This window comes from Diachasmimorpha longicaudata, chromosome 10 (genome assembly GCF_034640455.1).
Source record: "Diachasmimorpha longicaudata isolate KC_UGA_2023 chromosome 10, iyDiaLong2, whole genome shotgun sequence".
Taxonomy (NCBI): domain Eukaryota; kingdom Metazoa; phylum Arthropoda; class Insecta; order Hymenoptera; family Braconidae; genus Diachasmimorpha; species Diachasmimorpha longicaudata.
The window spans coordinates 4,829,626-4,845,567 of record NC_087234.1 but is presented as its reverse complement, the minus strand read 5'-3'; the positions used below and the strand labels follow the sequence as shown (position 1 = coordinate 4,845,567).

The following is a 15,942-nucleotide window of genomic DNA, read 5'->3' as shown; positions in this document are numbered from 1 at the left end:
AATTCATTGACTGCGCAATTTCAATATTGAGATTAGTGTGCCACATCACATATCTGCTTCAACTGTGCCATTAAATATTATTAGTAACGCATGTTTTGTTCGCATTTACGAGTTCATTCGTGCGTTCTCAGCTCACCTGATGAAAAAGTCAATAGAGAATGTGAGGCGTGTGGAGAATTTATTGCCTCAAGTCAAGAAATTATCGGTGATCATTTTCCGGTTGAGCGGAAGGACTTACCAATTGAGTCAGAATAATTTTTTTCAATAAAAAAAATTATTTGGAAATATTAAACTATTCTCACATCGAATCACAGTGACATTGATTCATCGATTCAAGAAGAACTCCAAAGAAGAATGGATTAGAGAATAAATATCCTCAAAAGTAACTTCTGATCGTTGCAATTATAAATTTAAAAAATTCAGAACATAATCCAGTGAAACCGACTGATCATTTTTGGAATCGTTTGCTGGTTGTGTATTCTATTAATTGCAATTACGACTGTATATAGCTGCAGGGGCCAACGGATGTGGTCAGTGAAGTCCACCAGTAAATTAATCATCCATTAGTAGCACTACCATATGAGTCCGAAGTGATTTTGAGTAACGAGAGTTTTTCAAAATTTAATATGCATCCAATTTTGACTGTTGTTATCATTTGTGGTGTAACCTCACAATTCTGTGAGCCCAGAAATAACTAGGAGAGTCGTTAATTGGAATTACTAATTGACCGTTTATTTTTCCGAAAAATAATAAAGAATTGTAAAACTGATATTTGGGGAGAACCTTAGAAAAAGTCAAACGAGATAAGATTATCAATTAAGAATCTCTACACGTTTTTGCTGTGTACCATGTAATTGAAGAGAAGCTTTTCTGATCAATGAAACAGAGTCCATAAGCCCCTGAATCACTTCTCAATGACTTCTTCAATGCGACAAATGTTGGGGGTAAACTCAACAACATACATAAAGTCAACATAATCGGCAATAAATCAATGAGTGGAGAAAGCAGGTGCTATAGGCAATATATAAAGGCTTCACTCCATGATAACCTTAATCATTGTATAACAAGCAACATTGTAAGGCCTGTAATCTTCGTAAACACAAGATGATGAACAAATTGCTATTATTTCTCTTGATCGGCTTGATCTTCGCTTCAATGACAATGGCCAGTCCTTTCGACGATTCGGCCGAAAGAACCTGCAGTCAAATCGGTCAATTCGTGAGTACCCGTTAGCAAAAAATTCAAATATTCAAATATTGATTATCGAATATTGATGCAGAAATATTTTGCTCTGATATTTTCAGTGTCATACAGAAGTCGACTGTTGCAAACCATATCATTGTCTGGGATACCGAAAGAGATGTGTGACTTGAGATGACCATTGCCCTAGATCAATATTTATAAATGAAAATCGACCTCATATTGTTTATTGTAATATTTCACCATTAAAGAGATCCAGTGATGAATAAAATAAATCCTCATTCAAAGTAAATTCTGTTGACTTCGTTTGGAAATATTGTTGATATTCAGGAGACAGTTAATGACTTGAGAAAGCTCCCCCACGAGTCATGATAAATTATTTATGGTTTTAGCAACTTTATGGCAATCCAGAACCAATCGCAATATCACTATTCCAAGGTAGCAAAGGTGTGTCCATTCTATTTGTGGCATTACTTATGATTTGAAGTGATATTCCTTCCTAACAAGCTATCGTTCATCAATCCCTTTCTTATCTTAATTGATATCGTCATTAGTTGACGCAGTTTTCAGCTGCTGGATCCGTCAATTCAACTCATGGAGAAGGGAATTTGTATTGATAACAGTTTTTGGCGGACGAAGCCTTATCTTGAGAGTCAAGGAATACACTAAAGTAATTATTTATCATGGATGGAGCAGATGACAAGTGAAATGATACGTATCAAATATGACGATAAATTAATTAATAGGTGGAGTGTATGGTTTTGATGGTATATATAAACGCTGTCTGCTAGCAATGGGCAAACCAGAACCACTGCGCAGTTGAGAAAGAATCAGAGAATCTTTTCCACAGAATCATGAGACAAGTACTTCTACTCCTTCTCATCGCCATGATTGTTGGTACAATGGTGATGGCTGATAGAAATGGTCAACATGGGCCAAATGATGCATGCAGTAAACTTGGAGAACCGGTAAGTGTCTTCTCTAAAAGATTATGAGTACCACAAGTTGGAAAAACAAGTTTGAAAAATAGTGAAATAGTGATTTCACTTTTTTTTGAGAAAAAAGGCGAGGGAAATGTCAAAGGACCTCCATTGCCTACCCAATGTCAGAATGATATATCCTGAAATTGTGGAGATCATCCAAACGTCTTAGGACTCAATCCAAAAATTTGCAAAACTCCGTCAATTTTAGTGTTCAGATGTCTCAGGGAATGTTTCTCCAACGATTTTTTTCGTGCAGAATTTTTTGGAGGTTTAACATAAATGACTTTTTATTTTTTTAGTGTATGTTCTCAGCGCACTGCTGCAAGCCATTAGCCTGCCCGCGTTGGCTAGGGGAATGCATCAATCCTGAAGACGTTTAATTACGGAGATAAAGATTATGATTGAGGCGGCGTTACATGGAATTCTTTAAAATGTACAAATTATGGATTTAATTAATAAACTGTTACGATTATTTCAATGTCTGAAATTTAGTGATATTTTCGCGTGTACACTTGAAATCGATCTAATCAAACGAACGATACAACTAATCTAATATTGTGCTCGAAGAAGCCCTCGGTATCGGTGATACACCTTTCTCACCGATAGTAAACACGTAATACCTGATAATGAATTATCGCTACATCGCAATCATCCGCAAGACGCTATATAAATGGAGGTTGGTGACATTATCTAGAAGTCAGTCGTCGACCGCATGAAGGTGTACGACCGTGCAAACGATACAATGATGAGCAAAATATTTGTATTCCTTCTCATTGCCTCAATGGCCTCTGCTATAACTGTAATGGCTGATACCGACGATATTATGCCCCAGAAGTGCAGTAATGTTGGAGAATTCGTGAGTATGCGATTAAAAAAAATCGAAGAATATCACACGTGAAACTAATCATCTTTTTTATTCAGTGCCGGACATCCGACCAGTGCTGCAGACCATATCGCTGTCTGTTCTACTTAGCTAGATGCGTCACCTAAAATTCGCGATTTATTTATCAAAACAGCTAATCCATACTAGCGAGTAATGATTGCAAAAACTTCACTTCTCATTAGTTATCCTACATTACAGTCTACTGTCATCGAACTGACTCATACATGTATCATAATTCCATCATAAACACCAAAGTTGTATAAAAAAAATCGTAAATGATCTACTGATGAAGAGATGTCATCCATCCTAAGAAGCGCAATAATCACGAAATATCTTTCCTCTTCAGTAAAATGTGTCATGCACTTGCGGTAAATATTTTGCAAGTGTGTGGGAGTACTAAAATTATTCATAATTCAAAATAATACCCGTACATTGTAAAGTTGCTTAACAAAATACTAGTAAAGATGAACGCAAATAGAAATGTATTGATTTTAATAAATAATCGATGGAAGACATTAATGGTGGTCTCAGCCGCGTTCCTAGGCGAACTGAAGTAGATCTCCACTTCCTGGTGGAGATCTCCAACCCCGCATTTGTCATTTGTTTACATAAAACCATCCCAGGAAACGTCGCCCTAGTCCCAAGTATTTTCTGTGTCTTTATGTTGTGGTGTCAACGGTCCCCGCACAGACCGTCCCCTTTCAACCCCGAAAATGTACCCCATAACATTCCGAGAAAGTCCCTCTGTCCACTTGCCACCACTACTTGTCATCAGTGGTACAACTAATAATGCTGACCACTGAATAAACGAACTTGCCTTCTTATCTCCCAACTGTTAAAAAACTAGGTTACACTCTATCGCTATCAAATTTCCTCATAAATGTACTATGAACCTGTCACAAACTCGGAATTTCCTTATTCAAAATAAAGTATGATAACTTATTTTCATTTATCACACTCGTCTCTTTGTATCAAGCTCACTCTATTCCGAGAAATCCGGTGATTGCTGCTCTGCGTGTATAGAATATAAACAAACACTATTTACACATGTTACATCCAACTGGAGGATAAATCTTACATTCGTAGAATTCATTGCTCGTATAAAGGCGTTCTACTACGTCTTGTCGGTTCAGTTGCGGTGTAACCTTTCAACGGTCAGTAGCGAGACTGAATTAATCTCAGTGATTCTATCATTGTAAGTACCACATCCCAATTCTGTGTTTGTTCCATAAATCACACGCCTATCGCTGCCAATCGTTGATCATTTTGGGACCATTTATTGTATGGTAACTGGGAGATTTATATTAATTTCCTCGGACAAACCACGATAGTATACTTAGTGGTCAGTTACTATTGTTAATTAAAATTGAGTGCGGTTGTATGTGCTGGAGTGCGAGTCACGTAACCTCCTTATTCAGACAGCCTTGATGGGTACAGTCGCTTGGAGTGACGGCGCGTAAATAATTGGCGAGCCAAGACAGAGATTGACCTTGAAATTTGGCAAGGCCAATCGGATTTGGCATTCATGTTGAGACAAGCTAAATTTATGAAAAAATTTTAAGGCACTTGGATAGGGATATCGTCGTAGATGGACCCACTCAATTCTGTTTTTCCGAATATTGAAATAATTGAAAAGATTCTAAGTTCATCTGAATTTTCAATCAATTCTCTGACATTCCAAAAGTTACTTACCTGATTTTTTGATACTTTCTTAACTTCTGCACACCTTTCTCCGCAATCCAAAATACATAATTAATTAATTTCCTGGATTTTCAGTTTTCTTGGTCAATATTGAATTCATCCCACTCAACATGTCCAAAGTGTTGTTGTTTGCTCTGGTTGGCCTGATGGCTGTCGTACTTATCACAGCTCGTTCAGCTGATAAACAGGCAACTGCTAAATCACCAGTCTGCACTAGTGGTCGACATGGTGACCCCGTGAGTAAAAACAGCTTCACACACTCCAGAATTTACTATCTCTTATAAATACATATTTTTATTCATAACATTCCGATTTTTTAGTGTGTTGCAACGCGTGACTGCTGCGACAAACTGATATGCAACGCGTACGCTCATCGGTGCCAAGTGCAAATCACTCGAGAGGAATTGCTCGCCAAACGAGAGGAAATTTTATCGAAGAATAAGAACAAAAAGCAGAATTCAGCCCCAGCTGCCTAACTGAAATCCAAAATTATGCCTCACGGCTTTGATAATTAACCCTGTCCTTAGAATCTCACAAATTAATGTCCTCAACTAACAATTAGTCTTGTATGATGAAGGGAAAATAAATCCCATGGATTATCCGAAGCTCTTGACAGTTGTGTCGATTTTTATTTCTCATCAGTAATAAGCGATCATATTGAAGAGATGCTTTCCCCCTCTCCGATATCATAAGCTGATTGCAGCTAGAGGGCTTATCTTATCTGCGGGCGTTTCGAGGCCCCAGAGTTCAACCACGAAAAATCGATCGTAAAACTTGGGAGCAAAATGTCCAAACGTCAATATTTGGATCCTTTAGTTGCCTTGACGTGGAACGAAGCCGCGTGTCAAAAGATAGGATAATTTGTGACTGATCGATGATAAGGAAATGAGCCAGTACGGACGTGTTAGCAGAAATGACAGCGAATCTGAGTCACACCTGATCTCATCCTTTAACGGAATAATCAAATTTAATTTATGCAAAAAAAATACGAACAGGTCTTCATGCTGAACTACATCGTCTCATGTTACGGTCTGCAAGGGTACATTGTCCATTAAATACTTTAAATTAAGTAGCTCTCAAGACTCTAGTTATCACAATACCAAAAGCCACATATTCAACGGTAAAATTCATTCTGATAGTTAATCTTAATTGCAAAAAGTGCTTGAAACTGTAACGACAAATCCTCTGTCCGAGTATTACCGGGAGGTATCACCGCCCCATTCCCCGGTAAGAGCTTCAGTCCGAAAAAAAGAACCGAGACTTTGACTCAAAGACCGAAAGCTACTTGAGCTTGTTACCATACTTTCAACTCTTTTTCATGCTCGTTTGAATCGGCTTAGATCATAAGCGTCTCCAGCTCTTTTCTCCCAAACACCTTCTGAGTCTCCTTTAATATCTTCATTAGAAGAGTATTTTTATCGCAATGAGAACCTTTTCAGTTGAGAAACTTTTCAGTGCTTCTTGCCTTATAGACCAAGTTCTCCGACTCTAGTTGAATGTCATAATTAACGCTGGATGGTATGATAAAGAGTTGTTGGCTGTCTGCAGCAAGTATCATGGTTTTTCCAAAGTGGACGATCGAATGGAGATAGCAAAAAGTATATAATATCCGTACTTGGACTCAGGGCGTCACACTGTCTGCAAATATTTGTCCAGTCTTTCCCTTATCTTAGTAGAGCTTACTATCACATATGTCCTTTCTCTCACCCTTCCACACGCCCACGACTCCCTCACACCGGGACATTTTTACCCACCTTTTTCATCGCTTCTTGCGTGACTCACCGTCTGAATTTCAAATAATCCATTACCCCGAAAGTTTTTCATTCGTTCTGAAAGCTCACTTCTTCGAAAATTAAATTGCCTGCAGTAGAGAAATTGCGGTCTTCCAAATTGACGTACTTTTGTCTCATTCCCTTTTTTCCACTGACAACATTGTTATCGTTGAAATTTGAGTTGACCCTTTCGTATTATATCTACCTGATGCCCTCCGCGAAGTCCGAAACGGCCCCATTTTCTCGTATAGGGCCAAACGTCCTAAATTAAGAAATCCAGAGCCAAGTAATTTTTCTATCACAGTAGCGCATAATCAAGGGGCTTAACCGAAGTGATTTCGTCTCGGGGCTTACAACACCGTAAGAAGGTGCAACACAAACACGAGAATGCGACAATCAACCTAAGCCTTTCGTGCCTCACAGATTTCAAGCACTTAGACAAGGTGGGTAGGTAACAGACGAGTGGTCTAGGTACAACCTTCTCAACTCGTGCCATTTTTGAAGGAAACAATAACGGCAACTTTGGACTGGAGTTGCTCGGGCCTAGCCACAGGCATGATATGAAAACATTATCAAGACTAAGCCGGTAAGTACACAACAATGTGCTGAGCTTGGGTGAGAGTTGCGTTCTGTGCGCTACTGTCGTCACTGCCACGTCAGGATGTCAGGACTACTCCAGGGTCGGGGGGGGGGGGGGAGGAGGCCATTCACATTTGCCCATATACCCCGGAAAGCTTCTGAAGTGGAGGGCCAGGAAGAGAGAATTCGAAAATTCATGATGTGGATTGACAAACTGTTCTGCTGTTACATGTCTCCTGGTAGATTTGCCAAAAGTCTTCAGATCATCTCCGAGGGGGAATGACAGCTAACGATGGGCGATATTTGATGAGCAATCGAATCCATCGATGTTCTTATTTAATGACTTCAATGATCCTCTCGTTCTCTTATTCAATTATTTAAAAAATAGATCCTGCGATAGTCGTAGATACTTTGATTGATTGAACCGATAACTCAGGTCAAGTCATCCTCTCAATGGATTCTTGGTAGCGTCCCGGTGTTTGAAAGCCAATAACATTATCCTGATCAACGCTAAAAAACTCATGATACCACGAAATAACGAAGAATCTTCATGTTGTCCACCCCTTCAGCAATATCCGAATCAATGCTCCTTACTTATTCACGAATTGTGATTCCGAGGGTACGATTAGACCTGGTGATTCTTGGTTATCACATCGGGACATCGAAGAACGGGACTTGCCATCATGCGCTGGGGTATCCTAGTGTAGGGGGGGTTGATAGTTGACAACGATGGGAGAATGCGATAGTACACCCTGAGTGCAGGGTGGCAGGAGTGTAGCTACTTGGAGACGAGGCCAACGGGGAACAACCATTCGGGCCAAACTACCCTTAGGTAGTACTCACGCGACCGATCTTATCAGCCTGACTATCCTGGCGATGTATATACACAGAGGCCACCACAAATGTACTTCTCACACAAATGTTCTATATCTCAGGCAAGCAGAATTGTTTTCTGGTCATCAATTATTGACAAAACCGGAATCGATACTGAAGGAGGAGGATGTCCATATTGTGGAGTAAGGTTGCTTCAAATAGGGACAAGATTTACTCGAGTTTCAATACAGATATCCGAGTTTGGAGAGTTTAGAGACTTAACGCACGATTAGATACACTGGTCACAAGGAGACTGGATAGTTCACCCTCGGTCAAAATAGCCTCCCCTCTTTCCAACTCCCTCTAACTTAGAAATTGAGAACTCGTGGGAAGGTCGAGCAAGGCCTCTTGGAGATGGGCCACAGTCTTATCACGATTTGCATAAATTCATAGTTTACGGCTTAGCTCGACCTCCAAAGACCCCGAGACAGCTCACCCTTTACTGACTACAAACTTCGAAGTTACCACCAACGGTTTATCGATCCACCTAAAGTTTCCAAAGGAATTCCAGAAACTCGTCCAAAGAATGGAAAAACTCCGATAAATAATGCAATGTGTATGAAACCTACTTTGGATGCTTCGCACCTTCGGGCCTGGTCAGGCTCGCATCAATTACGGATACCATAAAATTTATTACGTCAAAAGTAAAAAAAATATTCCAGACATATGTCATCATGCCGAGGTCCGCGTGCGACAGGAACTCATTCTCCCCGTCGACTTTTATGAAATTAATGAAATATTCAGAGGGTAGCTTGAACGACGTAAAACTAAAGCACACGATGATAATCCTCCCATCACGCCAAGTTGGAACATCTACCAGAAAATGTATTGCCCACCCCTCACGTGATTCCAATCGTCGGCCAAGATCTTCCCCATTATATCCACTTGGGACAGATTACCTGAATTATTGATCAATTGTCGTAAGGCCTCGACAAAGTGACAATGCATACCAAATCGGATGGATTAAAATAACTGAATCATCGCAAAAATAATTCTGATCAGTTATTTCGAGTGTATAATTCTGTCCACTTGAGAGGATTAAACATTTAATGATCATCTGACGGACTCACATGAGAGGGCTTAAATATTCGTGTGCTGTGGCAGTGGTACTTATCCACGGAAATTCAGGTCTCCTCTCCTTCTCCACCCCGCCCCGCATTTCCATCCCCTCACCCTCTTTTCGTATGAGAACAGAACGAAGCTGGTAAACTCGAACTGCAGCAGTGTGGATGCATTCGCGAGTGAGAGAGGTGTCCAGGGGGTGGTGGGTGGTGGAAAGGGTGGAATGAGGAAGGTGAAAGAGATGAAGCAGCGAGGTAGTGCAGTCGGTTACCATGGTGACTCACCGTTACTGGACAGCCTCTTCCCGTTCCACCGTTCGGGGCTCATTTCAAAACCCAACCCAGAGCTAAAACGTCCCCCTCGTCCCCCCGTTGTCTCACCATCCCTTGCTCCTGATGCACAACGTACACGTTCACCGACTGATCCGGCTGGTGGACAACACCGTTCCATGCTGTGAGGCCAAAAACACCAGTCTCTTATTACGTGGTCGAGCCCTGGTGAATTGTCTTTCTCGTTTGTCGAGGGCCTGCACACCTCATCCCCAATGCCACCTGCCAGACCAGTGGTTGAGTCTGTGATAACTACTGGCTGCACCGTTACGTTGATGATAATGAGAAGACCTTCAAGCATGATTGAGTCATGGTATCCATTCAGACACGAATGATGGAGAGGTTGTCATGATTTTTTGAGGTGTTTAGGGTGGGCCAAGAAATTTGTTCCTCTGGTAGAAACGAATTTCTATCACAAACCTTTCCCTCCAATTCGAAGTACAGAAGATAGACACAAAGATTCTTTTCATATTAATCACACATTCCACCAAACTCCAACCAACGATTTCAAGAGCTGAACATTTTTATTACCAGAATGATCAGCGTCGGCTGGATTTTTAAAATGTATTTGCTCTGAAGTTGAGAAAAAACTTTTAATAAAAACGTAATCCCTAAAATTTCAATGGAACCAATGCAATTCAGATCAAGTAGACAACATCGAAGATGATCAATTGTCCAGTTGCTACCTCTGAACGCCCCCCGACTCATGAAATATCCCGACCATGTCAGAAGAATTCATCAGCTGTGATGGATTTACATTTGCTGCGGGAATCCCTCTGCCGAATCGGTCCAGTGATAATGGCATTATCCAAGTGATCAAAGGGGCGAGGGGAGGGGGTGGGCCAGTGTGAACATTGCGTTCAGATCCCAGTCTGTGTACCATTGGCACACTGACCCCGTTATAGTACCCCACACCACGTTAATTCACGCACATACATGTACATATCACCAAAGCACCATTGGATACCCCCGTATCGCATCCCTCTCCCCCTCTACAACGTTATGCATGCTTTCAAACAAGGTAGCCGAGATTGGTGGAAGGGGTGTGGATGGAGGAGCTGGAGGATTCGCGAGGGTCAATGCTGGTGGTGTTGATGATTTTGGGTGTGAGATGCAGTTCCTCATCGATACAATTCGATTCAGATGCCAAAGCTTCTGAGGCGTTCCAGACGGGAGGCAATCGGAGGGTAGCCTCGATACCAGCCTGTTGCACGTGTTGAATGTCCTGACGCCTCGTCAACGTCCCAGATGCGTCAAGAATCCGTTAAACCGTGAGGGAATCCTTCTTGGGTGAGTTTAGAATTCCTAGAGATTCATTTTAATTATCGATAATTCAATCGGTCTAATGATCAACAAACAAATTGCCATATTGAATATCAAATTCATGGATCGTCTGTCATCATCCAGTGGTGAGACATCAAAATAAATGAATTGACAGCGGAAATCTGATGAGTTGATACACATGTATGACAAGGACTGAATAATTCGCATTGAATCGAATAGCAAGAGGATGGGGGGTAGGGGCAGGAGGGGGGAGGGGATGAGAGTAAGGGTAATGTAACGTATCGATCAGTCGATTGTCGAGCAATTATCTCGTCGATGCGTATAACTGGCTTAATGAACCGACGGGGCTCGTTCGCGCCCGTGCAAACGCGTTGCACGCCAGTGCGTAACCAGTTCTCGTTCCTCTCCCACACGTTATAACCTACCAGCCAACATACTCATCATGTTATAGAGTCATCCCCTCGTTTTAACAATTTCCCCTTCCCTTTTGAATATATCCAGAACCGATCGCATGTTTATTTCCACAATCAGGGAGTCATAATGGTATTATCAGAGGGTGGACCAGGGTGAGGGGGTAGGGTAAAACGTCATCCTCTCTTTGGCGTGTACATGACCCTGACACAGTGTGACCCTGACCCTGTTGAATGCGCTCAGGGTGCGTGAGCGGAGTATTGACTAGTGTGTATACACGTGTCAGATGTGGTAAATTGTTAATGTGGAGGGGTGGAGATGGAGGAAGATGAGGAGTTGGGGGAAGGGGAATGATGGGTCTAGGAAAATTTTGAGGGTAAAGATGGGGAAAGATATGATGGTGATTCGGCGATGGGTTTGATAACCGATTTCTGGTGGCAATTATCAGAAATTTAATTAGACACATTAAACTGCGGTAATTATATCAGTGATCATCGTCACCAGCTGATGTCCGTATCAATGCTGATGATTTGTTGTCAGAATCGGTGGTGATTACGAAGGTTAAGACAATATGGTTAATAATTACTCATCACCAGTTAGTCTGTTTTTCCACCAATTGCTATCCTCACTACTTCCCACCAATATTGACAATATTCAACAGACAGATTTATTGCGACAGCCCTCGATCGTTCCGACAAAAGTGATGGTATCAGTGGACAAAATATTTTTACAGGAAATCGAAACCAAATGGCCAGAGTATTAATATCTCATTGTTTCAGCCATCCTAGCTACCTCTACTTTTCCACTATTTTCACCATGGCGCGTACTTTATTCTCTCCATTGAACTCCACTTCCGTCTCTGTCTGACACTCATTCGACGCATGAATGCCTTTTGTTGCTCTTTTAAAGTCTAGTTTACACTTCACGTAACGCGGTTCTATTTTTTTTTTCTAGAAAAAAACAACTATCGTGAAAAGAAGTTGTTATTTTTTTTCTACAGTCTGGCCCTGTAATACGGCTAAACTACTGGGGATTTGAATTGGATGGGATTTGGAGATTAAGATTGTTCGCAGGGGACTAGGAGTGCCAGAGCTACTGGTGTTTCATGCATGATATCTTCATTACGATCTAGAGGTGTCTCTGATTGTTCCAAATGTCAATTGTAAGTCGTATCTTAGCTCACCTATTGGACAGCATTGCGTAGCTATCTAATATTCCAGGGCTTCGTGGATGGACAATAATGATTAAAGTTCGATTGGTGGTTCAGCGCTGAAGACAACAATCTTCTTCATGCATGTCTCAATTTATTTTGATAATCAGGAAACGTGAAAGTTGAGAGAAATGTTTTCTTAATGAATTTTTGAGTTATCCCGAGGATGCGGAGGTGTTCTTGATGACTTGATTTCTTGGTGGCTTCTCATTTGGATTTTAAATCCAACTAGCCTTCCGTTACTCGTATCGGCGTCGGAAAAGGGGAACAGCTTATTCTGGAACAAATGAACTTTCCTTAAATCATGTTCACATATCTTGTCGGATGTAATCAGTGAAAAGAATTTTAGTTTCGCCCCAGTAAGAAGGCAATATTTCTCGACAATGTGATTGCTTCTTCCTTTAGATATACATAACATAAAGAACGAGATCACATAACTGATTAATTAGATTATATTCATTGTACCTTGGTTTTCATCCAAAATCCAATAAATCTCGCCCTCGTTCACCTCGCGATAATCGATGAGATGCGGACGCGTTTTCTATGAATCTGAAATTGACTTGGAAAGTTACCGAAACTTACTTGGTTTGTAATTATCAAAATTCGTAGTTGCTTTCCATGAATGGATTCCATTCCCTAGACTCAGATTAGTACTGGACTTTAATAAGGCTTAGGAACAATCATTAGCCCCTCCCCCCGCACCGATGAATCAGACATTTTTTTAATGCACTAAATTTTATTCCTCCAGGCCTAATGTTTCGAAACGCCATTTCCATTTTCTTCTTTTAATAATTATTGTTGAATTTTTCTCTCCGCGCATGCATGAAAAAATTATCCGTTAATATTTCCCTCAAAACATATGAGGCCACTCACGAAGTAGACATCCGGCCTTTTAAAGAATCCTGGCAAACGTCTTTGACACGGTGGACGATTTTCGTGATCGTTGGGGTCACGCGCTGATGATCAACAACCGTAGGTAACCCCCCGCGCAGGTGAGCCGTGTGGCATCTTTGACGCTTCAAATAACTTCTTAAGTACTACTTTCCCGTATGCATACACCAACCGTCCACGTGCCAACAATTTCAGGGTTCATGTTGGTCTTATCGCTGGGGGCGGGGGGCACCTTAACGGACACCCAGTAGACTTCAAGGCAGGCTTGATACAACGGTTTTCACCGGCTACATCGGACGAGATAAGGGACAATGAATTAATGTAGATTCTTTTGTTCAGGGTCTGGTGAGGGCACGAGTAATAAGGAGAACCTGCGGAACGCGTGACATCTCAAGTGTTTGGTAGGAGATTCGTATGAGCGGAGCGTTGCGCCGAATAAATCTCGGCGTTTTTCTTGTGGAGCGGAAGACAATATTTGTCTCTCCGAAGGGAAAGTATTTGTCCAGGAATATGGCAGCGCTTTTAAGATGATTTTTTTAACGGTTTTTGATAAAGTTTGTGGGAATATCTACGAGATTGTTGCGGGAAGATGAAAACAAAATTGTGTTTGTTCACTAGCAGAGATTCAAAGCAGAGAAAATACTTTCTTTCAGTGTAGAACGAGGGATGAAGTCTATTCATGTGAACCAGTACTACCCGAAGACACAAAAGTCATGTCCCTCACATCTCTCCAGACAGCTACATGCTGGGGTACCCAGGTAAATTTAAATAACAATTTCGCGGCCGGAAAATGAGCCATCAGAAACAATGCAACAGTTGAAAGGTTTTAATTCAAACGGTCAGAGGGTGCCGACGATCGTCGTTTGACTGTAGCACTTTGGTGCTGCCTGGAAAAAAAAATGAGTGGGAGACAGTGCGAGACTAGCTCTCGGGTGGCAAAAATAAAGGATTAAAAAACGAGGTAGGTAAAATAGAATGAGTCCGAAATAGAGACGAAGTGAAATAGCAGATGAAAAAGTGGTCGAGGACCAAGGGGGGGTTGGTTGAAAATATGAAAAATAAAAATGAGACCATGAGAATGTTCTACTTCATTCCAGATCTCACTAGTTCTGTTCTGTTCTGTGTGTACACGAGGCCGGATAAGGTGGAAAAAGTGAGTGCCACGAAAGATTATTCCAACGAAATAGAGAATATACGAATGAGCAGTGACTCGTAATACCCGTGAATATCCACGGAAATACATGCAAATATATTTCACGAATGAATGTGTCAACGTGTGAGTATATTCAAAACACTGGATCCAACAAAAGGTACGATTGTGGGGCGGGGGAGGGCTGAATTTTGGGTTGAAAGTGTTGGAGTGAGAACAGCGGTGGAAAGTTATTTGGTCAAGAGAGTAGAAATGAAATAGGATTGCTAATACTGGCTGTCAACGCCAGGAACACGTGGTACTGTACTTCCAGTGTATCCGTTTTTCCTCATTTCGCTCATTTGCACGAAATCACTCCCCGGGAGTCTTGACTCGGGAAGAACAATTGTGGGGGAAGGGGATGAGAATGGAGGATAAATCAAAAGAGTAATTTTTTAAGCTGACTTTTTGTGGAGCTGGACATTACCAAGGTTGAACGTCGGACGAGAACCGGGCACACACTGTCTCACTCCTGGTTCCTTCCTCTACTGTAAGTGTTACGCCGATTTGCGTTTGCATCTCCCGAGTATTGGTGATTGTGTTATAGAGGGGGGGAGAGAGACTCGTGAAGTGCCTCCTTATGACTGGGGGAAGGCTGTTTGTCCTGCAGGTGAGATTCTATGACTGTCGACACAATGCGAGTTCACCACGGAGGGAAAAGCTCAGGAGAAATTACCCAACCGTTTGGAAATCGTGTTGGGTCCTGGTCGTTCTCGGGAACTTAGCCAAGCGTTCATTTATATTAGTTTATTAATTATTACAAATAGATAATGTTGTGATCTGTCGATATATTGATGTATTAAAGTTTATATTAATTAATTAGATGTTTAGCGGTAGTTCTTGAATATTTAGAATGAATCGGTTTTTGTCGTCAACAATATCCGGGACGCATTGGTGAAATCATTATGAATTTAGTGGTTGAGATTTTTTCGGGAAATTAGTTGTTACTGTTGTTTAATTTATTACAGATAACAGCAATATTTCGTGGTATATATATCGGGCCAGTCCTGGGGATCGGAAGACAGAAAGGCCTGCGACTCTGGGGAGCATCGAACCTATCGAGGGAGATTCGATCTATGGAACCTGGACGCTCGCAAATCAACCCCGCGCACACATGTAAGTTATACACAGCATGTGGAGAGTATTTCAAATTGTACTAGCGTGAGAGTAACTGCATGCTTAGCGACATGAAGCCCCTTTGTATAGTATCGAGGCTGTTCTACAGGCGCGTTTGCATTAAGAGTATAGGAACGATTAATATCTCAGAGGGTGACCGCTGGAAAATCGATATTCGACGGCGATGACGAATGGGTTGATGAGTAGGAGTGTGCAATAAACATCGGAATTCAGGGGATTATCAAAATAATTATATTATTTTCCTCTATTTCTCCTGGAAATGTAGTTTTCTGCCGCTGGCTGGGGAGGAAGATTTTTTTAAATATCACAAAGGGACGGTAAACATTATGTTTTGAAACGTCATCCGCGAATGAAGTAAAATTTAATGAAAAATGCGAGGCGAAATTGGATATGGAGAAAAAGCCAGAGAATTTTTGGCGGAAAATTCCCAAAAATATT

General features: G+C 41.3%; 2 protein-coding genes across 4 annotated transcripts in view; one reads left to right on the top strand and one right to left on the bottom strand.

The window, feature by feature from the left end:
• LOC135166892 (uncharacterized) overlaps positions 1–15,942 on the bottom strand; it is a 125,040-nt gene that overhangs the window by 45,141 nt on the left and 63,957 nt on the right. For 2 of the 3 annotated variants that reach the window (XM_064129602.1, XM_064129601.1), the window contains one exon: positions 12,261–12,564. In XM_064129602.1, the coding sequence (XP_063985672.1) occupies positions 12,427–12,564 (138 nt within the window). In that variant the 3' untranslated portion in view covers positions 12,261–12,426. Of the gene's footprint in view, positions 1–9,170; positions 10,688–12,260; positions 12,565–12,752; positions 12,837–15,942 lie in introns of those variants that run through there. The other variant, XM_064129600.1, reaches the window with a different exon arrangement.
• Positions 4,102–5,372, top strand: LOC135166893 (omega-conotoxin-like protein 1). Its single transcript, XM_064129603.1, has 3 exons — positions 4,102–4,261; positions 4,843–5,003; positions 5,088–5,372. Exons 2-3 carry the CDS (start codon positions 4,878–4,880, stop codon positions 5,241–5,243), a joined length of 282 nt encoding a protein of 93 aa, XP_063985673.1. The 5' UTR covers positions 4,102–4,261; positions 4,843–4,877; the 3' UTR covers positions 5,244–5,372.